A 27,254-nucleotide genomic window follows, 5' to 3' on the forward strand; every position below is an offset into this window, starting at 1 on the left:
GCTATGACACCACAGCACTCTACCCAGGGCGATATAGTGAGACTCTGTCTCAAAAAAAAGAAAAGAAAGAAAGAAATAGGAAATCTGATTAGTTTTATAACAAGTTTAAAAAGTACCTGTACTAATTAAAAATCTCCCCAAAAAGGAAAGCCCAGACCCAGATGGCTTCACCAGTGAATTCTACCAAATAAATCAGAAAGAAATAATATTAATCCGCTATGGTTTGACTATGTCCCCCAAATTTCATGTGTTACAGACTGAATCCCAAATGTGGTAACACTGAAAAGTGGGGCCTTTGACAGGGGACTGAATCATGAGGGATCTGCCCTTAGGAATGATGAACCCACTCATTGATTAAGGAATGGATTGGTGGGTTATCACCAGAGTGGAACTGTGGCTTTATGAGAAGAGGAAGAGAGACGGGAGCACCCGAGCATACTCAGCCTCCCTGCCACGTGATACCCTGAGCTGCACACTAAGAAGCATCTCACGGATGCAGACCTCGGACTTTGAACATCTCAGGCCTCCATAACTGTAAGAAAAGAATCCTTTTTCCTTATAAATTACCCAATTTCAAGTATTCTGTTAGAAGCAACAGAAAATGGACCAAAATACAATCCTCCACAAAAACGTTATGAAGATCGGAATGACTAATGAAATGTTTTCATTCACGGGGGGCCAGGCGAGGTGGCTCAGACTTGCAATCCCAGCACTTGGGAGGCCGAGGTGGGTGGATTACCTGAGCTCACAGCTTCCAGACCAGCCTGAGCCAGAGCCAGACCTCATTTCTAAAAATAGTCAGGCCTTGTGGCAGGAACCTGTAGTCCAAGCTACTTGGGAGGCTGAGGCAAGAGAATTGCTTAAGCCCAGGAGTTGGAGGTTGCTGTGAGCTGTGACGCCATGGCACTCTACCAAGGATGACAAAGTGAGACAATAAAAAATAAATAAATACTACAGTACATCTTACAAGGGTACATGTGAAATCTACTAGGTGTAGAGTATGAAAGTTTTAACACGATAACTAGGAAAATGCCGTGAAGGCTATGTTAACCAGTTTGATGAAAATATTTCAAATTGTGTGTGGAACCAGAACATTGTACCCCATGATTGCATTAATATACACAGCTATGATTTAATTTTTTTAATGTGATGAAAAAATAAATAAATAAATAAATCTTAATTCAAACAAGGGAAGCCAATCTGTACTATCAACAATGAGGAAAGGCTCGGCACCTGCAGCTCAAGCGGCTAAGGCACCAGCCATATCCACCGGAGCTGGCAGGTTCGAATCCAGCCCTGGCCTGCCAAACAACAATGACAACTGCAACCAAAAACAGCCTGTAGTCCCAGCTACTTGGGAGGCTGAGGCAAGAGAATCGCTTAAGCCCAGGAGTTGGAGGTTGCTGTGAGCTGTGACACCATGGCACTCTACCCGGGGCGACAGCTTGAGGCTCTGTCTCAAAAAAAAAAAAAAGAGGAAAAATTCCAAAATATTTTTATCATAAGACACTGTCTTAAATGTTGCTATTTTACCAAAGACATTATTATTTACATGGCTAGAATTGGCAAGCTTAGCCATTACAGAACTCTTAACTGAAGTTTTGTGTAGCACTAACATAACAAAAGCCCATCGAAGGCTGACTTGGCCCTTATCTCATCAGACATTTCCTCAAAGATCTGGTCATCAGTTACATTACTACAACATTTATCAGGCTGACACAGACTGTATCACTGACAACTCTAATCAGTTTGAGATATACCAATAACAAGGCTGAACAAGACACAAAACTCCCAATTTTGAGAGATGGAGGGTATTAACTGTCACACAGACCATCTGATAACCACAGTTTACAGAGAGGTTAAGAGACTCTCATGAATTCAAAAAATAGCCAGGGACTAGATCCTCCTTTAAATGTCTGTCTTCAAACATCCCCACAAGAAAACCAGCTCTTCCTTAAACATCTTGTCACCCTTCTTTCTCCCCCGTGATTAGCTCTTTGATTATAATGAAAGTACTAGTTTTATCAAATTCACTCCACACTTACTCAAGCATGTTGCTTGGTAAACATTGACGCAGAACTAAAATGAATAAGAAATAGCTGTCAGCATCAAGAATTTCAGTTTAGGGTTTGGTACCCTTGGCTCAGTGGGTAGAGCCCCAGCCACAAGCACTGAGGCTGGTGGGTTCAAACCCAGCCTGGGCCAGCTAAACAACAATGACAACTGCAACAACAAATATCCAGGCGTTGTGGCAGGCACCTGTAGTCCCAGATACTCAGGAGGCTGAGGCAAGAGGATCTGTGAGCCAGGGAATATTGAGGTTGCTGTGAGCTGTGATGTCACAGCACTCTACCAAGGGTGACACATAGCGAGAGTTTGTCTCAAAAAAAAAAAAAAAAAAAGATTGTCAGTTTGGGAGACTTTACCTCTTTTGCATTAACCTAGATAAAGTTGGAAAACATTCTCTTCAGTAAAGTATCACAACAATGGAAAAGCAAGTATCCAATGTATTCATTACTAATATGAAGCCACTAGATGAACAAATACACATTCACATAAAAGAAAAACTCAATTTAATTCAAGTTGGGGGGAGAAGGAGGACAGAGGAGGAGGGAGGGGGATTGGTGAGCTCTCACTTAATGGGCAAAATGTAAAGGTATATGGCACACCTCCTGGGCAAGGGGCACAACTACAACAGGGACCTTACCTAACCAATGTAAACATTGTAACCCAACCATCTGTACCCTCAGATTAAAAAAAAACTCTAAGAAAAAAAGAAAAAGAAATTCAGGTTATCTGATCAGGCTGTACCCAAACAAACAAACAAAAAAAGAATTTCAGTTGTGGAGAAAAAACAATTACAAATACAAAAGTAGAACAAATAAATATCAGAGAGAAAGTATAATACTAAGAACAAAGAAAGTTCAAAGATGGAATATACTCACATCAGCTGCAGTGACTAAGAAAGTATTGAAGGGAAAGGCAGTAATTGAAATAAGGCTTAGAAAAGTAAGATTCATAAAAAGGGACGACAAGGTGTGTCCCGTGTGACTGAAACACAACGGTCGGTTGTTTGGAACCTTTCTCTACCATGATATAATTTACAAATGACATTTCCTACACCAGCCTACTGTGTCTATGTCCATGGGCATGACCAAAAGCACAGATAAGATAGGCTGTCTTTCCGGTAACCCTAAACCCCTCTCTCACATCCAAGATATACTGTATATCAGAATGCAAGTGAAAATGATTTTACAATCTGAATATCCTGTAATCCCCTTTAATTTTCAAAGAAAATAACTTTCTTCTTCTTTCTTTTCTTTCTTTCTTTTTTTGGAAACATTGTCTGACTCTGTCACCCTCACTAGAATACAGTGGCATCAGCTCACTGCAACCTCAAACTCCCAGTGATCCTCCTGGTTCAGCCTTCCAAGTAGCTGGGACTATAGGTTCCCACCACAATGCTCAGCTAATTTTTCTACTTTTAGTAGAAATGGGGTCTTGCTCTTGTTCAGGCTGGTCTTGAATTCCTGAATTCCAGGGATCCTCCTGCCTCAGCCTCCCAGAGCGCTAGGACTACAGACGTGATCCACTGCACATAACCCAGTGAATTTTTAACTTTAGTATAATTTTCAGTCAAAAATTGCTTTCTACAGCCCCCAGAGTGGATGGTAATAATACCTTAAGAACCGTCAATGTGGCTGGGCACCCATAGCTCAATGGTTAGGGCGCTGGCCACATGCCACCAGGGCTGGTGGGTTTGAACTCAGCCCAGGCCTGCTAAACAACAACAATAATAGCCGGGCACTAGGGCAGGTGCCTATAGTCACAGCTACTAGGGTAGCTGAGGCAAGAGAATCGCTTGAGCCCAAGAGTTTGAGGTTGCTGTGAATTATGATGACACAGCACTCTACCAAGGGTGACAAAGTGAGACTGTCTCAATAAGAGAGAAAAAAAAAAAAAACCCTTAATGTAATGGGAAGCAAAGGTGAAAAACATTGGTCAGCACTATCCCTGAACAGTCTGAAGTACAAACCAAGGCATTTAAACAGTGAAGTAATTCAGACTGTATTTAAGAAAATTACCCTGGAAGTAGAGAGAAAGGGATAGTGCAGTTAAGAAGTTACTGCAAAGTCCCATTTAGTTAGGGGTAATAGTTGCCTAGATGCCTAAATCAAGATGGTACTGGAAAAAGATGGTGGAATTGAGAAATGGGGCAAATACAGAAGATAAGCTTTGAAAGGCCAAGGTCATGTCACCTCTGTATCTCTACCAGCTCAATAAATATTTGTTGAATGAATAAAAAATAAGATCTTGATGTTGAGGCTTGGCACTCATGCTCAGTGGTTAGGGTGCCAGCCACGCACACTGAGGCAGGCAGGTTCAAACCCAACCCCAGCCTGCTAAAACAACAATAGCACCTGCAACAACAACAACAACAACAAAGATCTTGATGTTGAGGCAATGCACTGTAGTAATAAAACCAAACTGATTGGGGTCAAATGGAGCTCCATTTACTAGCTCTATGACCTGAGGCAAGTTACTTGACCTCTATGCCTCAGTTTTTCCATCTATAAAAAAGAGGCTGACAATATTGTCTAGATTATAGGGTAGCTTTGAGGATTAGATAAGGTTAATATATAAAGTGCTTTGATGAATGCCTGACTTGTACTTACTATGTAAAAGTAGCTATTTGTATTAGTGAAATATTGTACTTTAACAGAACTTGAGAAATGGAAAAAAAATTTGTTTGGGGGCAAGAGTAATCCATAGCACTGAAAGTGTTGTTTGTAGAGTGGGAGACTGGAAGAAAGATCTGACTCCTGCCACTTCCCTCTGCTCCCCACAGCCCTTCTGTATTCCACCAAGATCCAGACACACGTGCTTCTTGCAGTTCTGCCAACAGGTCAAGTTCTTTCCTGCCTCAAGACCTTCCCACTACGCTTCCCTCAACTTGGAAGGGCAAAGAGCATGGATTTAACAAACGTTCCGGAGTGTTCCGAGAATAACCCTGGGATAGTTGGAGTAATATACATGCTCAGAGGAGGCAGGGAGTACAAAGACTGAAGGGAATCACTTAGGCAGTAATTTCAGGAAAGAAGACTGAGAAAGTAATTTTCCATCAAGTCAGCGAGGAGGGAGGTAAGACAGCTCAGGGAAACAAGTCAACTAATACAGACTATTTTACCAAACTGTTTATTAAGGAAGAAAAGCTGAGCCTGGGGAAGGTGATTTTAAAGACAAATGCTGTCTTTAAAGTTTCTCTGACAGAGAGTGAGGAAGTCCATGGACAGAGGTAAACTAAGATACAAGGACAACAAATACGGGGCTACAACCCGGAGCCGCCGTGCATCTCCATTTGCAGTTTTGTGAAGGTTCGCTGCGCTTTTCATACGCGCTGTCTTATCTGATCGTGCTCCCAGCTCCCTAAAGATACACCCTCTGAGTGGTTCTCTAAGTGTGGTCGCTAGACCAGAGGCAGCATCTCAGGGGACTTTTTGGAAAGGCACATTCGTGGGTCCCACACCAGATCTAGGGAATCCGCAATTCTGCGGGTGGGGCCCAGCAATGTTTTTAACAAGTCCCCCACGCGACTGCGATGCTCTCCAAGTTTCCACACTCAGGAAACCACAGAAACCTGAATGGCCTGGCGGCAGCACTTAAAAAACAAAATACCCCACTGTAAACCTTCGGCCTGGGTCCTCCTGGCTCCTAAGACAGGGAACGACCCCACCCAGCCGCCCTGCTTCGGACTTCGCCAGCGTGAGTTCCATCAACCCCAGCCCGCGAGGAGGCGAGGTGGGGCTTCCCTTACCCAAGCCCAACCCCTGGGCCCGCCCCCCGCCCACCGCCCACGCAGCGCCGGGCACCCCCGGCCCTCGGGACCCAATTTCCGGCGCTAGAGGAGGGAGGGGAGGGCTGGGCGGGGCGGGACTCCGGGAGGGCGCTTCCAACTGCGAGACTGGCGGGGGGCCTCCACGTGTAAAAAAGCCAGATGATGAGGCGGTGGGAGAAAGATCGGCCACTCCGAGACAAGTGTTGAGGGACCTGGGACCCAATAAGGAGATGAGGAAGCCTCGAAACCCCTCCTTCCTTCGTTTTCCTCCTTTCCCACCCTAAGTCCCAAGGAATGGAAAAGGCTGGAAGCTCCAGGCCACGATCAGGGAGGGGCGCGGGGTGGCGCACGGGGAAGAAGTCTCGCGATAGGAGAGCGGCGGGGCGGGGGTGGCACCTCTTGCCTCCTCCTTCTCCTCCTCGCGTTAGTTCCGGTCGTAGAGGGGACACCGCCGCACTTGCCGCCACATCGGGGATTTCTGGCTCTTTTCTCTTCGCCTTAAATTCGGTAAGGTCCAGCGCCCCGCTCGTTCCCGACGTTGCGGCCCGTCGACGCTGGGCAGAGTGCCAGGGAGGCGACGGGCCCCGCTGCGGCCCTGCTCGGGTGGGCCCGAGCGGAGGCCGTCGCATGAGGTCGGGCGGGATCCGGGGGCTGGACGGGAGGGCCGAGGCCACAGTTCCAGCAGGGAGAACGAGGGGCGGCGGCGGAAGCCATGGTCGGGAAGTGTGGTCCGGGTGCGCGTCGCGGCGGCGAGGGCAGTGACCGAGGCGGGCCCCCTCCGGGCCCTGCCCGGCCTGGGTAACAAAGCCGTCGCGGCCTCTGTTGGGTGATGTACGCGTGGGGGGGGTTCCGGCGGGCGGGGCGGGGGAGCCGCCACCACCACTGCGGCCGCCTCCTCCGCCGCTGCTTGCGCTGGAGGGCGGGCGGATGTACGGGGCGGCGGGGGCCCCGGCGCGAAGCGCCTCAGCGCCTGTGGTCCGCTCTTTGCGGCGGCCGCCACCGCAGGCGACAGGGTCAGTGGAGAAGGGGCTGCGGAACCCTACGGCGCCCCATTGTGGCCAAGGGTCCTGGTGGGGAGGAAATGATTTGTGGCTCGAGCGGGAGGCATTGGAAGGGTGTGGATTGGGAGACACGTGCCCGGGAGGAGGCTTGGACTGTAGTGTAAAGCCCTGGGTTAATTATGCAGGCTGGAATGGTGCAAGCGGCCGCTCCCGTCACAGGCACGACTTAGGGTGGGTGGTGCTGCCCATTACTAGGCTCGCCGGAAGGCGGGATTCACCTCTTGATGGTGTTTTAGAATTGACATACATGTTTTGGATACCTCCTGACTGTATTCTGTGGTGCATAGAAATATGAAAGATGCAGGCGAATTTAAAGAGGAATATGTAATAGACCAAACGGTTATATTTATGATGGGTGATTTGCCACCAGTCACTGTGACACCCTAAAGCCATTTATGAGTGTAGTTCACTTCATAAAGGGTTTCTTGTAGAGAGAAATGAAGATTTTTAATGTTACATTGAATTCGAGTGAAGGTAGTTCTTTGTACCTGCACCAGTTACGTTGTCAAGCTGAAAGTGTTCCATTTGGTTTGTATGTGACTGTTAGGTTTGATACTTTGTTTTAAAAATGAGCCTAATAGTACTGATAATAAGGTCTTGTTTCTCTTTTCTTAGGGTGTCTTTTATGAATAATCAAAAGCAGCAAAAGCCAACGCTATCAGGCCAGCGTTTTAAAACCAGAAAAAGAGGTAAACATTTATGTGTTGATGTCTCTCTCAGATTTTCAGAATGTCTTTTGTATCTAGTTCCTCTCACAGGCAATTGCATGGTAGTAATAAAACATGAGAAAATAACAGAAAGGAACTTGAATTTCTAGTTGACTGACATTTCAAATACTCCTTTAATATTTCTAATACTTTCCCAAGCCTTTAGTTTTTAATATCAGCATATCTCTAAGCAGGTTAGTGAACATTCTTAGTACCTTTTAAAAAATAGTTAAGGGCAGTGATGTCATTAGCCAGCAGTTTCATTTAAGCTTGTGTTTGAGCAAAAAGGTTAATTTATAAAAGTAGAGTTCCTGGTGTGGTCACCGAGATTTTGTGAAGATTTGTGAAAGAAAAATCAAACTTTACTCATAGAGTTTAATTAAGGAATAAGATTCACATTGTTGACTACCTTTTTGTATTAGTGAGATACTTAAGTGGATGTTGAATTTTGTAGCAAAGCACTGTACTGGTGCTACAGTGCTAAACAAGATGTAGTGTCAGGTGTAATTCTGTATTAAGCTTCCATTTGTATTCAGCTCAATATTTTCTCAGAACACTTTTAAATGTTATTGCTTGAAAGTACATGTTAACCTTTTTCCCCAGAAGTTTTGAGGAAATAGGGAATTGGGTCAGCTACTGGTTATAAATTGTGATTTTCATTTTCAACTCGTAGTAGATACTTTGAGAAATGAATGTTACAGAATTTTATAATCTCAATTATAGTTTGTCCCCTTGTAGTGATGATGGGGAGACCAAAGTGTGATTTGATTCTAGTCTGCAGATTCATTTAAATTTAGCCAATAAATTTAAGGAGCAGGAGTTGTAAACTGTAACAATTGGGCAGTAATGGGGCCCAGTCTGTATCCTCTGAGTATGTGGGTTACTGGCATCACCTTTCTAAAAATGATAACAAGTAACATTATTGCTAAGATCAGGGAGAGGTGTTACTTTATTATTATTGCTAGCATCCGGGCGGGGTGTTATTGCCCCAGTTCCAGGCAAAGATCATTCATGGCCTCTTAGCCTTTGATTAGGGTCCTGAGTACAGTAAACAACCCAGAGTACAGGGTCTTCAGTGTTAAAACCAGGAAAGTCCTGAGAGAATAGAGAGGAACTTGTCACCTTAGTGCTATGTGAAAATTAAGGTATCATTTAACCTAGCTGGGGAAATCAAAGCCTTGTTATAAAGTGTGTGAAAGCAACTCAGCAAAGTTCAGGTATGTGGGCAGGGCACAAGTCTGAGCTCTTTCTGTTTTATTAGTGTTAGTTAATATTTACAACAACTTTGTCCCCATTTTACAGAAGGGGAATTCAGGCATGGAGAAACACAAGACAATAAATAGCACTTACTGCTCACTTCTGAAGTTTGTTTGAAAAGGTAGTAGGGAAAAAAACATAATTCTTGTGAGTGGCCCATCCTGTTTTGTGTCTGGTGAGGGGAAACTTGCAAAGGATATGCATTCAGTCTCCTGTCCTGTTTGCTTTTTGCAGGTCTTAGGTAATCTAGCTTAGGTTTGCTTTTCTTCCAGCTGCTTTAAAAAAATGAATTTAGTTAACTTATTGAGTAGTTAAGCTTCATAAGGTGGTAGTTTCCTAGCAGTTTGGAAAACCTTTTAAAACTACATGTTTTGGGTCTTTCCTCCTCCCCCAGATGAAAAAGAGAGGTTTGACCCTACTCAGTTTCAAGACTGTATTATTCAAGGCTTAACTGAAACTGGTACTGATTTGGAAGCAGTAGCTAAATTTCTTGATGCTTCTGGAGCAAAACTCGATTACCGTCGATATGCAGAAACGCTCTTTGACATTCTGGTGGCTGGTGGAATGCTGGGTAAGTGTCTGGATTTGGTGAATTTAAATAATTTAGGGAAGTATGTGTGGAGATGATGGAGAATTTAAAACATGAACTATTTGACAAACTTATCAAAATGGGTGTTTTTTGGTTGTGTTGTATTTTTGTTTTATTAGTAGCCTATTATCCACGTTTTTTTCTCCCAAGTTGTAGTTGGGAGAAAACTCTGGCTTGTTCGAAGTCTGTTATAGAACATAATCCTTAGGGAAGCCTGTTCTCTGATATCTAAAGTCCCAGTAACATCCCCAGTCAGTGATTTTTTTTTTTTTCAGCCTGTGTTTGAACGCTCGCAGTTAGTAGAGAAATCTTTACCCCTTGTTCTATTCTGTGAAATACTTATACATACCTGAAATTTCTTTCTTTCTTTTTTTTTTAGCAGCTGAGGTTTTATTTAGTCTTCATGATAAGTATGTTTTTTTGTTTTGTTTTGTATTTTTGAGACAGAGCCTCAAGCTGTCGCCCTGGGTAGAGTGCCATGGCTCATAGCAACCTCCAACTCCTGGGCTCAAGCGATTCTCCTGCCTCTGCCTCCCAAGTAGCTAGGACTACAGGCGCCCGCCACAGTGCCAGGCTATTTTTTGGTTGCACCTGTCATTGTTGTTTGGTGGGCCCGGGCTAGATTCGAACCCGCCAGCTCGGGTGTATGTGGCTGGCACCCTAGCTGCTTGAGCCACACATACCTGAAATTTCTAATCCTGCATTGTTCAGTAGCCAACTATCAAGTAGTTGGAATAAGGCCAATCCAAATTGAGATGTGCTGTTAGGTGCACGTTGGGTGTTTCGGGGCGGGGGGGGGTTTGTTTTTTTGAGACAGGGTCTTACTTTATAACCCTGGGTAGAGTGTTGTGGCATCATGGCTCACAGCAAAATCAATCCTCTTATCTTAGCCTTCAGAGTAGCTGGGACTTCAGGCATCATCACCTGGCTGGTTTTTCCTGTTTTCAGTAGGGAAGGGTAGGGGACTGGTCTCAAACTCCTGAACTCAAACATTTGTCCTGCCTTGGCCTCCTAGAATGCTAGGATTACAAGCATGCATCTGGCTTGCACATTGGATTTTTTTTTTTTTTTGGTAGAGACAGAGTCTCCCTGTACCGCCCTGGGGTAGAGTGCCATGGCGTCACACGGCTCACAGCAACCTCTAACTCTTGGGCTTACGTGATTCTCTTGCCTCAGCCTCCCGAGCATCTGGGACTACAGGCGCCCACCACAATGCCCGGCTATTTTTTTGTTGCAGTTTGGCCAGGGCTGGGTTTGAACCCGCCACCCTCGGCATATGGGGCCGGCGCCCTACTCACTGAGCCACAGGCGCCGCCCTGCACATTGGATTTTAAAAACAGTTGAAAGAAAGAATGTACAACATAAGTTAATTTCAAAATGTTTTCAGAGTAATATTGTATTGACCCTCACAGCCTTTTGTATGCATGCTAATGGAAGCTTAGGAAAAGCTTAAAAGACTGTAGTCAGTTTACTCAGTAGTGGAACTGGGAACTTAAAATTCATGCCTTTTTTTATTTTTTTTTTTCTTTGAGACAGAGTCTCACTATGTATGTCAGTCACCCTTGGTAGAGTGCCACAGTGTCACAGCTCACAGCAACCTCAAGTTCTTGGGCTTAAGAGATTCTCTTGCCTCAGCTTCCTCAGTAGCTGGGACTACAGGCGCCTGTCACAATGCCCAGCTATTTTTTGGGTGCAGTTGTCGTTGTTTAGCAGGCCCAGGCCAGGCTCGAACCCACCAGCTTAGGTGTATGTGGCCTGTGCCCTACTCGCTGAGCTATGGGCGCCAAGCCCTAAAATTCATACCTTTTAATGGCCTAGTCAAGTATTACTTTCATTGTGTTTTCATACATTGTTTATAATAAGACATACTAAAGATTGCTGCTGTTTTCTGTTCATAATATTGCTATCAGCAAAAAAAGATCTTTTAAAAACATTTACTAAGGGGGTGGTACCTGTGGCTCAGTAGGTAGGGTGCCAGCCCCATATACTGAGGATGGTGGGTTCAAACACAGCCCAAGGCTAACTGCAGCAAAAAAAATAGCCGGGCGTTGTGGTGGGCGCCTGTAGTTCCAGCTACTCGGGAGGCTGAGGCAAGAGACTCGCCTAAGCCCAGGAGTTGGAGGGTACTGTGAGCTGTGTGACACTGGCACTCTACCGAGGGCGATAAAATAAAACCCTGTCTCTACAAAAAAAAAAAAATTTACTAAGGACACTTTCAAACATATCCTAAAGAAAATAGTATAATGAACATCTCATCTGTTCCCAACTTCAGCAGTTATCAACACACGATCATACTTTGTGCCCCCACTGGGTTTATCCCTGCCCCACTTTTTTCAAGTATAAACTCTAACTTTGTGGGGTTTTATAGCTAAGCCTCTTTGGGAACTTAAAGGATTGTTTCCTCCATGGAAAGCATGTAATCATACATCACTATTTTACAGATTTGGCACTATTGTGTGGTTAAAGCAATGGATTTTACTGGGTGGCTCCAGGGGTAGTAAATTTACTCCTGCTTTACTTTATTATATAATGAAAATTCTTATAGAAAGTAAGATAGAAATATTTTTTAATTTAAAATGAAAGTCACTGCAATTTCTTTGCAAAATACACCTTAGCCCCAGGTGGTACACTGGCAGATGACATGATGCGTACAGATGTCTGCGTGTTTGCAGCACAAGAAGACCTAGAGACCATGCAAGCATTTGCTCAGGTAAGCGAAACTTTAGTTATTTTCAGTATCCATCTGACTAATATCTAAGGAATATTTTGCTTTTGAAAAGTTGCAGGTAGAAAGTTGAAAGAATTTGCTTTTCACGTTTTGGAATGCTGTTCCTGGTGCAGTGAATGAATTTAAAACTGCAGATGTGTTACAGCAAATAATATAGAAAAGATTAAATTAGCTCTCCCTTTTCTATTTGTCCTTCTGGAATAATTCCATTTTTAAGGATAAGGTCAGGCTGAAAAGGAAAATCTGTTCCCTGTTGTTATTTACATAGGTGAATTATTCTTCATATAATTTTTTTTCTTTTTTTTTTTTTTTGAGACAGTCTCAAACTGTCTCCCCGAGTAGAGTGCTTTGGTGTTCATAGCTCACAGCAACCTCCAATTGAGGCTCAAGTGATCCTCTTGCCTTGGCCTCCCAGAGTGCTAGGATTACAGGCATGCGCCACTGCACCTCGCCCTTATATTGTTAAAGATAAATGATTTATAAATAGATTACCTTATTAATCAAGATCTCATTTGCAAGTTTCATGCATAATTATGTTTGTGTTTCGGGCGGCGCCTGTGGCTCAGTGGGTAAGGCGCCGGCCCCATATACCGAGGGTGGCGGGTTCAAACCCATCCCCAGCCAAACTGCAACCAAAAAATAGCCGGGCGTTGCAGCGGGCGCCTGTAGTCCCAGCTACTCAGGAGGCTGAGGCAAGAGAATCGCTTAAGCCCAGGAGTTGGAGGTTGCTGTGAGCTGTGTGAGGCCACGGCACTCTACCAAGGGCCATAAAGTGAGACTCTGTCTCTACAAAAAAAAAAAAAAAAAAATTATGTTTGTGTTTCTGTAAGCAAAGAATTCAAATACATCTAACCTATACATTGTTATCAGGAAACAGAACTGTATTTATGATTTTACTGTTGACGTCCTACAAATGGGTAAAAGAGTTGTGCTTGAGTAATGATTAGTCCTTTTTTACTATACAGCAATAAAAATCTGCTGAGAGCTAGCTATTAACGTGTTAATAGCATTGGTATAGTGTAGGATTTGAGAGCTGACAGACTCTTCTCACTGGTTTAAACAGCTTATGACCTGTTAACATCCGGTGGAAGATTGACTTCTTTGCTGTTCTAGAAATACTGTAGAAAAGTTCTCCGAAGTCCTGACCTAGATCTTTCAGGGACCTGGCATCTGCACATACGAAATTACTGAATTTATTTAATGTTCTTCATAGGTTTTTAACAAGTTAATCAGGCGCTACAAATACCTGGAGAAGGGTTTTGAAGATGAAGTGAAAAAGGTAGGAGTAGTAATATGCATTGTGGAAAAGAAAACGGGGTCAGAAAGGGGGATGCTAGATCCTCATTGTGCCACGGATTGGAGGTGATTTTAGATCTCTGGGTAAGGTGTTTGAAGATATATCATTTAGTTTGTTACAATATTTCTAATTTGCTGTGCACTGTTCTTAGCTTGGCAAATGCCAGAGGACTAAAAATCAAAGTGAGATTTGTTCAGTAAATTCAGCCTGCTTGGTATTTGAGTCTCAGCCTTTGATATTTCAAATACAGGTACACAAAAAGTCTGGTACTGTTGGCAGTAACTTTTATCTATAAACTACCAGGCATTGTTCTGATTATATTAATTCACTTAATATTCATAAAAACCTTGTGAGGCAGGTTTTTATTATCCACATTTTACATGTGAGGAAACCGAGGCACGGGATTAAGTGACTTGCCCAAGATCATTCAGCTGACGTGTATTATAATAGAAATACAAATTTGGTGGCTGGGCCCTAGAGCACACAGGTACAACCAACAGACTGTGCTGTACTGCCTCTCTTAATGTGATTGCTCTTTTAATCCTTAACTCTTTACTTTTACAGCTGCTGCTGTTCTTAAAAGGTTTTTCAGAGTCGGAGAGGAACAAGCTGGCTATGTTGACTGGTGTTCTTCTGGCGAATGGAACACTTAACGCATCCATTCTTAATAGCCTTTATAATGAGAATTTGGTTAAAGAAGGTAATCAACCTTTAGTAAAGGATAGTATTTATTTAGTTGACTTGAAAGTGAGGCAGGCAGAACTGATAATGAAAAAGGTGGGGCGGGGTTTGCCATTCATAGATGTGACTTGTGTGATGGTCTTTGTTTATTAGCCATCCTTAAATGTAATAAGCTAATTTCAATTCAAGATACCTAACGTATACCTTTGGCATCCCAGTTTAATGGCTTGCTTTACACATGCAACAGATAATCTAGGTTTTAGACAAAAGGTGATTAGATGGGCAGCGCCTGTGGCTCAGTGAGCAGGGCGCCGGCCCCATATACTTCAAACCCAGCCCCAGCCAAACTGCAACAAAAAAATAGCCGGGCTTTGTGGCGGGTGCCTGTAGTCCCAGCTGCTCGGGAGGCTGAAGCAGGAGAATCGCCTAAGCCCAAGACTTAGAGGTTGCTGTGAGCTGTGTGACACCACGGCACTCTACCGAGGGCCATAAAGTGAAACTCTGTCTCTACAAAAAAAAAAGGTGATTAGATGTGTTGGTGCTAACATAAGATACACTGTGGGAGATTTTGGAAACACCTTTAATGGAAAAGATGGCATTGGGTAAAATGCCAAACTGAAAAGGAAAATAAATTCCCAATTATGGTTTCAGTTGTTGAATTAGTCTATACAGTAATTTTTTAAAAAGCTAACACTTTATATTTTTTAAACTATTTTACAGTGCCTTTAATTCTCACAATAGCCGTGTCATCAACTGTTGGAACTATTACCCTCAATTAACATGCTAGAAAATACTTAGTATCTTGGCCAAGAATACACAACTAGCAAATGGTAGAATAGAGAAATTGGAGAAATAGTAAATAGTGGCACATTAAAATTCACTAGTAAGTTTGGGGAGAAAGTGGTATCGTGGTTAAACTGTCAAGGGGAGGATTTCAGGGGATACAGGGATTGGAACTAGGAATTTTTTTTTCTTTCATAGGGGTTTCAGCAGCTTTTGCTGTAAAGCTCTTCAAATCGTGGATAAATGAAAAAGATATCAATGCAGTAGCTGCCAGTCTTCGGAAAGTCAGCATGGATAACAGGCTGATGGTACATAACTTTCCTTCCCATTCTTGCCAACAGATGTATTTTTAAATCTGTGAAAAGAAAAGGTATTTTTCTTCTGATTTGAAGACATTTAACCAGATTAATTCTTCTTTCAGGAACTCTTCCCTGCCAATAAGCAAAGCGTTGAACACTTCACAAAGTATTTCACAGAGGCAGGCTTAAAAGAGCTGTCAGAGTATGTTCGGAATCAGCAAACCATAGGAGCTAGGAAGGAGCTCCAGAAGGAACTTCAAGAACAGATGTCCCGTGGTGATCCATTTAAGGATGTAAGCTGCTTTTGTTTAAACTGTCTTTTTATGGCTAAGCTTCTGGCATAGAAATTTTCACTCTTTTGAGAAACTTTAGTTTCTGAAATAAAACTGGGATGAATTTGAGTTAATAGTTAATGTTATACTGGAACTTCCTTTGAGACACAGTCTCACACTGTTGCCGAAGCTAGCGTGCCTCGCTCACTAGTGCCAACCTCAAACTCCTGGGTTCAAGCAATCCTCCTGCCTTAGCCTCCCTCCTAAGAAGCTGGGGCTGTAGACAGCTGCCACAATGCCTGGCTAGTTTTTTAATTTTTTTTTCTACTTCAGTCAACTAAAGGGTAACTTTATTGAGGCCCCAAGGCCATTTTTTTTTTTTTTTTAGTAAAGGTGGCGTCTCGCTCTTGCTCTGGCTGGTCTTGAACTCCTGAGCTCAAGTTGTCCTCTTACCTGATGACAGATGTGAGCCACGACACCTGGCCAGTTACACTTTTGACTTCACCCCAGTCTTTTCTAATGCCCAGAGATGTAAAGTTGGGGCTCAACACCCCTTTCAGTTTCAAAAAGTCTCTGTTTAGGGCGGCGCCTGTGGCTCAGTGAGTAGGGCGCCGGCCCCATATGCCGAGGGTGGCGGGTTCAAACCCAGCCCCAGCCAAACTGCAACAAAAAAATAGCCAGGCGTTGTGGTGGGCGCCTATAGTCCCAGCTGCTTGGGAGGCTGAGGCAAGAGAATCGCGTAAGCCCAAGAGTTAGAGGTTGCTGTGAGCCGTGTGACGCCACAGCACTCTACCCGAGGGCGGTACAGTGAGACTCTCTCTTCAAAAAAAGTCTCTGTTAATGTATAGTTGTTTCTAGTTGCTTGGGGAATGTTTTTTTTTGCTCTTTTATAAAAGGTGTAAATTTGACATGTGAAGTATGTATGTATTAAAAGTGACTTCGATTACTAAATTTGGATTATTTTTCAGATAATTTTATATGTGAAGGAGGAGATGAAAAAAAACAACATCCCAGAACCAGTTGTCATCGGAATAGTCTGGTCCAGTGTAATGAGCACTGTAGAATGGAACAAAAAAGAGGAGCTTGTAGCAGAGCAAGCCATCAAGCACTTGAAGGTATTATTAGACCTGTGCCTTGACAAGAGCAAACTGTTCTGCTTTTAGGTAGGATAAGTGAGTGATGACTAGACTTTTCTGAGAGAATATATCGTGGTTCCTGGGGATGACCCACCAGCAAGTAGACAAATAACATACAACTCCTAATAAAACTTTGGAGTCTGAGTTGGGTTTTCTTTGGTTCACAAGTTAAAAATAAGAACAGGTTTTAAAGGAATTTAAGCCTGCAGGAATATTGGGAAATAGGATGTTCCCTTTTTGGCTCTAATATCTTAATATTATTTCTTACCTGGAGTATTTGCTGCAGTATTGCTTATTCGATGTAGGTGCTTAGTAGATTTTTCTTAATTTGCAATACTCAGATTATAGTTCCCAGGATGCTACAGGAATTTTATAAAGGATGGTCATAATAACTGAATCTTTTGTCGCTTTACTTTAAAAGCAATACAGCCCTCTACTTGCTGCCTTTACTACTCAAGGTCAGTCTGAGCTGACTCTGTTACTGAAGATTCAGGAGTATTGCTATGACAACATTCATTTCATGAAAGCCTTCCAGAAAATAGTGGTGCTTTTTTATAAAGGTAATTTAAATTTTATAAGTATATTTAATAAAATTCCTTGAAAACTCGTTATAAAAATAATTATCTGAACATCAGTTCTCTGTACTATTTTATATCTAGTCACCAATAGAGTCACCTCTGATTATATTGGGTGCCTTTTTTAGATTGGTATCAAAACATCTCTAACCATCACTCACAAGTTAAAATCTAAAGCTTTGATTATTCAGGGTGGCGCCAGTGGCTCAGTGAATAGGACGCTGGCCCCATATACTGAGGGTGGTGGGTTCAAACCTAGCCCCAGGCCAGCTGCAGCAAAAAAATAGCCGGGCATTATGGCGGGTGCCAGTAGTCCCAGCTACTCGGGAGGCTGAGGCAAGAGAATCGATTAAGCCCAAGAGTTTGAGGTTGCTGTGAGCTGTGATGTCATGGCACTCTACCAAGGGTGACAATGTAAGACACTGTCTCTTAAAAAAAATAATTAAAAAATAAAGCTTTCGTTATTCAGCCTGAAGCTTTGACTTCTATATTCAAGCCGTTATCAAGTTCTCCAGGTCCCTTCCCTGACATACTCTTCATATTTCTGTAGACTTCAACCTACCCTACCACCCAGTGTCGACCTTCACTTGTCCCTCAAGACCAGTTTAAAACACTTGGGGTTAAAACGCCTTATCCCAGTTATCATTCCCTTTTCTGTGATCCCAGTATCAAAACCTTGGTCTAAAGTGGTTTGGTTTTTTTTGGGGCAGTCTCACTGTCACCCTGGGTAGAGTGCTGTGGTATTATATTTCACAGCAACCTGGAACTCTCTGGCTTAAATGATCCTTTAGCCTCAGCCTCCTGAGTAGCTGGAACTATAGGCACCTGCCATAATGCCCAGCTAGTTTTTCTGTTTTTAGTAGACAGGATCTCTCTCCGGCTGATTTCAAACTCCAGAGCTCAAGTGATCCACCCACCTCAGCCTCCCGTAGTGGTAGGATTACATGTGTGAGCCACTGCATCCAGCTTGGTCTAAAGTGGTTATTAAGACAAGATCTCTGTTGGAAGAGAACCTATTGCAGTTATTTCATTTGTTATGATTGGTGTTAACACTTTGAAATTGTGCATTAATCAGACCAGCCTTGATCCCAGTGAATGTATTTGGTGTGCACATGTATTCTCTTCCCTCATTTTCATAGATTATTTTGTTAATACATACATTCTAAACTTAGACTAGGTACCTACCCTGATTTCCCAAAACTTTTTTATTTTTTTAAGAAGGTATGGGGGTAGTGAACTCTTGAGTGAGTACCCATGTTCTGGTGATTATCAGTTTGTGATTAGGTTTCTTGGGAACATTTCTACCCCCATTTCTCCCCTCCGGATTATTTATAAACGAATTCTAGAAATTGCTGGGAATTTTCATTGAATAATTTTTTTTTTTTTTTTTTTGCAGTTTTTGACCAGGGCCGAGTTTGGACCTACCACCTCCAGTATATGGGGCCAGTGCCCCACTCCTTTGAGCCACAGGCACCACCCTGTTGTTTTTTTGTTTGTTTGGTTTTTTGAGACAGTTTCACTTTATCGGCCTCAGTAGAGTGCTGTGGTGTCACAACTCACAGCAACCTCCAGCTCTTGGGCTTAGGCGATTCTCTTGCCTCAGCCTCCCGAGTAGCTGGGACTACAGGCGCCCAGCTATTTTTTTGTTGCAGTTTGGCTGGGGCTGGGTTTGAACCCGCCATCCTCAGTATATGGGGCCAGCACCCTACTCACTGAGCCACAGGCACCACCCTGAATTCTTAAATATGAAGTACAAATGACTTAAATTTTTTTCTTAATAAAACCACCATTTTCATACTTTAAAAAATAAGTAAATTTTCTACCAGATATTTCTGATCATTTATACAGATCTCTCGACTTCAGTGTTACTAACATTTGGTAACCAAAATAGTAGTCAGTTTACTCTGTTAACTCTCTTTGTGACTGTCTTGTGCATTATAACGTTAAACAACATCTCTCTCCTCTGTTCAGTAGATGCCAGTAGCACTTCTCCCCATGTGACAAGAATGTCTCCTAAGGCAAAATTGCCTTCCATTCAGCAAAATTGCTGGTTTAATAAAATTTTTCCCTAGTTTGTTGTAGTTTGGTACATTGACAAGTTGATAAAATTCTCTTCTTACTATATGGTTCCAGTTTCATCCTTTTTGTATTTCTCGAAATTGATTGTTGAAGAAACCAGTGTTTGAATATAGATTCAGCTTAGAAACATGTATATAGTTTGTTTTTACTTTTCAGAAGGGTCTTGTTTCACAAGCAGGCATTTGCTCCTTCGATGATTCTAACTCTTCCTGAAGTAAAAAAAATATTTAAAACTCTCTTAATGACGGCCGGGTGCAGCTGCTCATGCCTATAATCCTAGCACTCTGGGAGGCCAAGGCAGGTGGATTGCCTGAGCTCACAGGTTTGAGACCAGCCTGTGCAAGAACGAGACCCTGTCTCTAAAAATAGCCGGGTGTTGTAGTGGGTGCCTGGAATTCCATCTATTTGGGCGGCTGAGGCAACAGGATCACTTGAGCCCAAGAGTTTGAGCTTGCTGGGAGCTGTGATGCCAGAGTACTCTACCAGCAGCAACAAAGTAAGACCCTGTCTCAGAAAAATAAAACTCCCCTAATGTAATGATTATTCTTTACAGCTGAAGTCCTGAGTGAAGAGCCCATTCTGAAGTGGTATAAAGATGCACATGTTGCAAAAGGGAAAAGTGTCTTCCTTGAGCAAATGAAGAAGTTTGTAGAGTGGCTCAAAAATGCTGAAGAAGGTGAGTCTTTTCCTTTATGCAGATTGGTGTGGTAAAGCTTAGAAACTAATTTTAATGTGGCCATTGTATATGTCCACACAGGCTTCCTTTCATTCTGTTGTCACTTTGTGCCTAGAAGACAGTATCATCTTCATTTACTACAACAAATAGTTACTTGAGTTAAGGCAGGTGTAAAAACTGTGCTTTAATTACTACAATATATGTAAGTCTGCTATTAATACTGAACATCTTTAGAGAAATTGAAAATTTTAAAAACAGTTAACATTTATAAATTAAATGTGCTTTTGAATTATCCCTTTCATCTAAGTGGGATATTATTAAGATTTCTTACAATAGGGCGGCACCTGTGGCTCGGTCGGTAAGGTGCCGGCCCCATATACCGAGGGTGGCGGGTTCAAACCCTGCCCTGGCCAAACTGCAACCAAAAAATAGCTGGGTGTTGTGGCGGGTGCCTGTAGTCCCAGCTACTTGGGAGGCTGAGGCAAGAGAATCGCTTAAGCCCAGGAGTTGGAGGTTGCTGTGAGCTGTGTGATGCCACGGCACTCTACCGAGGGCCATAAAGTGAGACTCTGTCTCTACAAAAAAAAAAAAGATTTCTTACAATAAGTAGCTTGAAAGTTATAAATAAGAACTTTGCCTTCTGATATATAATGCTTGACTGCATTTTTCCCCTTTTCTAGAATCTGAGTCTGAAGCTGAAGAAGGTGACTGAATTTTGCAACTACAGCCTCAGTGAAGCAAACAGGAGTTGTAGATAAAATGTCATGTCTCGTGTGTCCTGGTTCTTACATCTTCCTCCCTCCCTATGTCAAGCATGATATGAGGGCTTTCATGGCAAATTTTATTTTAACTGTTTCTATGGTTACTGGAAATGTTGGGTTTAGTTTCTAAAACCATGTTTTAAGTAGCTGCAGGAGCTATAGATTTGAATCTAATGTTGCATTGGTCTTTTCAGTTATCTTCTACCTCCTGTATTTTCTACTGTAATAATCTAATTTAAGGCCTTCCACAATGAACAGTTCACTTTATTCCCTGGGTTTTCTATAAACAGTTTTCAAGATATGATTTGGTTGAAAATAATTTGTTATAAAAATTCTGTTTGCAAATTAAACTGTAAAAGTATCCAGAGTCTCAAAAGGCAATGATTTGTGTGATAATTGGTATGCCCAGAGCCCCACTCATCAATGAAAATCTCATAGACAATAATTTTGAATTCATTAACATGAATCTTGAATGTTTAGACCATTGCTTGCATGTTAACATTTTCTTGCATTTTTAACCCCAGATGTTCTTTAGCTTGTTTTTTTGCTCTCTGAAATTGGAAAAATCAGATGTGGCATAGGTGGTGGGAAGAACATTGAGCTTTTTCCCATTGAGAAACTTCTGTATTCAATTTGTATCTCTCCAAGCAAAACAAATGGGTATTCTTTTAATACAACCATTTTCATGGTAAGAATGTCTTACCATTTAAGATATTTTATGTTCTGAGTGTACTTACCATGACAGAAAAGACTTGCAAGGAAAGTTGGAGTAAGGGAAATGACAGATGTAAAAACTCAGTAAAAATTGTGACAAATGTTGAAGAGTCAGCATGTTCTAATTGGGAATCTAACTATAACTTAGATTTCCTACTGGCTTAGACAGTTTGTTGTAAAGAATGAAGTGCAATGATAATTATTTCTACTTGGTCATACTGGACTGGCTTCATTCTCTTAAAATATTTAGTAATATTGGCTTAGAATATTCAGTGATGACTCAAGCAACATACCCTAATTGCCATGAGCCAAATATTTCTCCTATACGATGGATTCATTTATTTTAATGGCTGCCTTTCAATTTCATCTTCCTTTTCTTGCTGCTACCCGTCTATGTCTGTAGGCATTAGAGGAAAAAAATGTAGTCACATTTTTTGATAGACTTTGTGTTAAAAGTGAATGTTTTGAAGGTTTTTAATTGATGAGAGAAACTAGCCTGGAATGAAGCCACCAGAAGCCGAGTGGAAATTGCCCCTCTGCAGGTGCCAATCTTAGGAGCCAAGAGTGGTGTTTAAAAGTTCATCTTGAGGGAATAACGTGTAATATGTAATTTGAAATAAAGGTATAGTAACCTTTAAAAGAGCATTATAACAGATAACATTGTGAATGGGGTGAATTTGTTAAAGGAATAATAACTTTGATAAAGTTTTCATGCACAGGCAAAATGTATTCACTAGATTTCTATGTAGTAATCTACTCTTTGTAATTTGTAGTCCTCAAAAGACTTTTTTTTTTTTTTTTAATAAAAGTCCATCCTTACACTTAGGCTTTATAGATCAGTCTTTTTTTTTTGTAAATTTCATGTTAAAAACTAGTAGATTATAAGTCGAGATGTCTTTACTGTATAGCATCAAGTAATAATTACTCCTTTCATAACTCCCAAACTGTAAACACCTACACAGAATTATGATGTAGCTGAAACTACATTAACATTTCTGCAAACAAGTCATTGCATGTTGCTGCCATACAGAATGTGCCCTGTTTTATTATATATACTGTGTATAGTGAAAGAGTGTGGTCTTCCAGAAATACATTATGATCTTTGATCATAGTTTTTTCTTCATAATGACATGGTAGTCTTTACTTACTACAGTATTACAATAAATGGATAAATCACCTGTAACAGTAAGCGTAAAGAGAAAGAATGCTTTATAGAAAGATTGTAGATCTTAATTTTGCATCATAAGTGGTAATTTTAGAATTCAGCTGCCAGTGCCAATATATGGCCTCAAATAAGTAATTCTTAGTATAGAAGCTAAATTTTACTTTTAATTGTGATTGGATAAATGTTAATTGATTTTCCTAACTGGGTGTCAATTTATAAGGCTGTCTCCTCTGGGAAACTATAAATTTGTGTTTAGAGCTAATCATAAGTTTCTTAATCTTAACTCTAAGAGTATTGTCCTACAGATACTTACTCTGTTCTTATAAAAAACTCCAGATACCAAAAATCTCAAAGGATATTTTGATACAGCATAATGTTGGTAGTTAAGGGGAAATGATGTGACCAAGAGATTAACCTCTAATTCACGTTTTTAAAAGTTTTTCCCATTGTCAACACCCAACTAGAAACCTTTTTATGCTTTATTTCTAATAGTGCCCCCAATAAATTTTAGTATCATAGACATGCTTGTGTATGTGTTGTATCTGCTTTATACATGAAAAGAGCAAAGGTTTGGGTTCCTTTGGGAGTAATATCTTTTTAAAAGAGGAAGGGAGTCCTAGTGATATTTGCACTGGCAGACAAGGCTTCCGTATACTGCCGAGCAGAATTCTTACTGTCAGGATCAGTAGAACATAAAGGGAATGTTTCTGCCGGTCACTATATTTTTACCAGTTATGCTTCATTCTGTAGCCCGCCATAGGCAATAGGCAAAGCATTTCCCACTGGCTTTTGAGGTTTTAATAGATTCTTAACTATAAATGTATCATTAAGTGAAATCATTTGGGAGTGATTAGTATGGGCATAACACTAACAAATTATAAACTTTCACACTCTAGGCTGCTCACAAGAACTATTATTGGTTGGCTTTAAATGTAGCAGATGCCAAAGTTTTGGTGTTCATTATTACTGAGAATACTTAATTACGTTTGTAAAGATATTCCTCATGCTCTTAATGCCATGTGAAATCTGAGAATTCTAGTAAATCTTGCTAAGATTTTTTTCATGTTCAGTATTAGTTGAATCAATAATGAAGTATTTCTGTTCACCAGCCTACTAAGGTCTTAAAGGTGTTTAAAATAGAATAAAATAGTTTTAGCGAGAAGTAGCAGGATTGTTGCCCACATCCTCCACCAAAAAATAAATAAATAAAAAGAATAAAATAGTTTTAGGCTATGCTCAATGGCTCATGCCTATAATCTTGACACTCTGGGAGGCCAATGCAGGTGGATCACTTTCAAGAGTTTTTCAAGACCAGCCTGAGCAAAAGAAAATGAGACCCTGTCTCTGTTAAAAATAGAAAAATCAGCAAGGTATGGTGGCAGGTGTCTGAAGTCCCAGCTACTCAGGCTGAGGCAAGATGATTTAAGTGGAATCTGGATGTTATGATGAGTACTTCTGATGTCAAAGTAATGAATTTATAATTGGCCTCTGAGAACTTGAATTACAGTGGATTAGTATCTGAACCCAATTCGAGGCATAATTGCATAAAAACTCATTTCAAAGGCTTCCTGGCTCCTTTCCTCCCCGCTCCCCCCCACCCCCCAATTTAACTATGGGCAATTAGTAGTCCAGTCAAATCCAATCATTTTCTTTTTCCAGTGTGTTTTTATGATCTTTTATCTTTAGAATTACAGTTTCAGTTCCTAGTTCCTAATGAACTGAAAGAATGAGGATACTTTACAAATGTATTCAGTCACTGTCAGTGTGGTAACTCTTAATCAGAACCTTTGCTGTTAAAATGCTCAGCTACTTGTGCCTACAGTAGTGCCCTGGGGGAGACAGTGGTAAAAATCTACAAAACCCCTTGCTTTGTGGGCTTCGTCCAGAGGAACTGATACCTTGTTAAACTGTGATACATTGAAAATGTTTATGTCATAGATTTGGGGCACTACAATTAACAGATATGATTGAGCAGTTCTGTTCAGGGAATTTCCCTTCAGCGTAACCGAAACAGGAGTCTGTGTTCTAAGGACAAAAATAGTTTAAACCTTTTGTTTCAGCTGAAGGGCTGAAGGCTGTGCTTAAAAGTTAACTTGGAGGTAAACCTGTTGAAAGCACGTGACCTGTTTATAAACTGAAGCTTCTGTTACTGCAAACATATTCTACATTCTAGCATTTCAGAATAAAATATTTGCTCTGTAAATACACCTCATTTCCGTTCTAATTAGGATAATGATGGCCAGCATGGCAAACCCTTGAAGAGTGGAGAAAACTGGATAGCTGGTAATCTAGATAGCTCTTGGCACACTGAACAACCTCAAGCCAGTAATTATATTGCTGCCTTATTTCTGTGTTTAACTGTGAAACTCGCTTCTTGTCTGTACCCTTGAAAGTGAATAAAATTTCATGAGCCTCCTTGTTAACGTAGAGAAAAGCAATGACTGTTTGACCGATTGTGTCCATTCAGGCCTCTGTTGCTGACTTTTCCTGTTTTGTGTAATATGTAAATATGACTGCAAAGCCTGTGCCTCCAAGTTTTTTTTCCTCCAGATCCACTTTTGTGTTTGTGTGGCTTGCATATACTTCAGCTGCTGTCGGTACGTGTTCTAAAAGTGCCAGTGTTTCATTTCAGCAGATAAAATGCCATCTACTCCAGAAAGCTTCAAGGTCTGTTTACTCCATCTCCAAAATAATCTCTGTGCAATGCCACCACCTTAATTCAGGCCACTGACATCTAGTTAGGAAGAGCTCTCTGCATCTACTTTCGTCCAGCTCCCAGCTCGTCTTTCAACACAACAGCTAGAGAAGTCTTTAAATGTATGTAAAGGCTTAAGACCTTTGTCTTTGCCTACCAGGCCCTTGATGATCTCGTTAGCTTAATCTGCCTTTTCTTATTTACCACTCTGCCTAGTAAAACTGGTAGCACTTGTCACATAGTAAACATGCAAATAAGTGAAGAAATTAGAGCAGGCAAGATGATAATATATCCTGGATTAGTTAGAGCTGATCAGGATATGAGAAAGGTTAGAATACTGTCAATTCCATTATCAAAAGATAGCTTAATCAGGAGGCATATTTGTAGAGTGAAAGCTGTTGTGTCAATTCCCAATACTTAGGTACTGGGAAGCAGGTTTTCCTAGATTAACTCCAAGCTATTCTGTCCTGTTATGTTGCTGTGAATGAGTGATGTAATGAGAAGCTGTCAACAAATAAATGCATTTTGTTGGGCACTGTTGCGGGTAGTGAACAGCACCCAGTCCCCAAGATTCAGGCCTATAACAAGTAGGTACTATGAAGAGTAGACGAAAACAAAACAAAAGGATATAATAGAGACTGGCATGTTGGAGAGTCCAGTTGGAAGGGTGTAACCTATAAATGACGATGCTGGGAGAGAAACTTGCAGACAACATAAAGGTTTGCAAACGCCTGACATCTGAACAAAATGGTGCAGGCCTACCTGGGAGGTGTGGTCTAGAGCAATGTTTTCAGTCTTTTTCACTTAAATTATGTTGATGTAAAAAAAATATACTGGCTCGGCGCCTGTAGCTCAGTTGAGTAGGGTGCGGGCCACATACACTGAGGCTGGTGGGTTCAACCCTGGCAGGGGCCTGCTAAACAACGACAACTGCAACAAAAAAACAGCCGGGCATTGTGGCAGGTGCCCGTAGTCCCAGCTACTCGGGAGGCTGAGGCAAGAGAATCACCTAAGCCCAAGAGTTGAATGTTGCTGTGAGTTGTGACACTCTACTGAGGGTAACATAGTAAAACTGTCACCAAAAAAAAAAAATATATATATATATATATATATACTTAAACTGCTTTGAATTTCTTTAGAAATTATTGATCTTTAAAAAAAATCACTGGTCTAGGGCAGCGCCTTTGGCTCAGTCGGTAAGGCACTGGCCCCATATACCGAGGGTGGCGGGTTCAAACCTGGCCCCAGCTGAACTGCAACCAAAAAATAGCTGGGCGTTGTGGCGGGCGCCTGTAGTCCCAGCAACTCGGGAGGCTGAGGCAAGAGAATCGCTTAAGCCCAGGAGTTGGAGATTGCTGTGAGCTGTGTGATGCCACGGCACTACCAAGGGCCATAAAGTGAAACTCCGTCTCTACAAAAAAAAAAAAAAAAAAAAAATCACTGGTCTAGAGAAAGCCATCTCCCGTTTCCATCTACTAGCTGTGTGATTGGGCAAGTAACCTCTGAGTCTCATTTTCCCCATCCATAGAACAAGAACAGCGATCTAATGGTGATAGGCTGGCAAAATGATATTGCTGGATGTGATGGCCTGCATTTGTCCCAGCCGCTCGGGAGACTGAGGCAGTAAAACAGCTTGACCCCAGGACTATCAGGCTGTACTGCATTCCAGTCTGTGTGGACCCTGTATCAAGACCCTCTCTGAAAAAAAAGGGGGAAAATTTATTTCATCCAATGTTAAGAATGACAGTATTGGGCCAGGTGCAGTGGCTCACGCCTGTAATCCTAACACTCTGGGTGGCCAAGGTGGGTAGATTGCTTGAGTTTAGGAGTTGGAGACAAGCCTGAGCAAGAGCGAGACCCCATCTTTACTAAAAATAGAAAAAAACAGCTGGGCGTGGTGGCACACACCTGTAATCCCAGCTACTCAGGAGGCTGGGGCAGGA

General features: G+C 41.8%; 1 protein-coding gene across 2 annotated transcripts; it reads left to right on the forward strand.

Moving 5' to 3' along the window:
* Positions 1-6,175: 6,175 nt before the first annotated feature.
* BZW1 (basic leucine zipper and W2 domains 1) lies at positions 6,176-21,098 on the forward strand. Of its 2 annotated transcripts, XM_053596515.1 has the most exons (12): positions 6,176-6,343; positions 7,513-7,586; positions 9,256-9,432; positions 12,066-12,160; positions 13,392-13,457; positions 14,040-14,175; positions 15,138-15,247; positions 15,361-15,531; positions 16,479-16,625; positions 17,068-17,206; positions 19,854-19,976; positions 20,657-21,098. In XM_053596515.1, exons 2-12 carry the CDS (start codon positions 7,523-7,525, stop codon positions 20,686-20,688), a joined length of 1,260 nt encoding a protein of 419 aa, XP_053452490.1. In that variant the 5' UTR covers positions 6,176-6,343; positions 7,513-7,522; the 3' UTR covers positions 20,689-21,098. The 2 variants fall into 2 exon arrangements, with proteins under 2 accessions (XP_053452490.1, XP_053452491.1); XM_053596516.1 differs by lacking the exons at positions 6,176-6,343; positions 7,513-7,586; positions 12,066-12,160 and having other exon boundaries at positions 9,355-9,438.
* Positions 21,099-27,254: the final 6,156 nt, after the last annotated feature.

Source organism: Nycticebus coucang, chromosome 7, assembly GCF_027406575.1.
Source record: "Nycticebus coucang isolate mNycCou1 chromosome 7, mNycCou1.pri, whole genome shotgun sequence".
Lineage (NCBI taxonomy): Eukaryota > Metazoa > Chordata > Mammalia > Primates > Lorisidae > Nycticebus > Nycticebus coucang.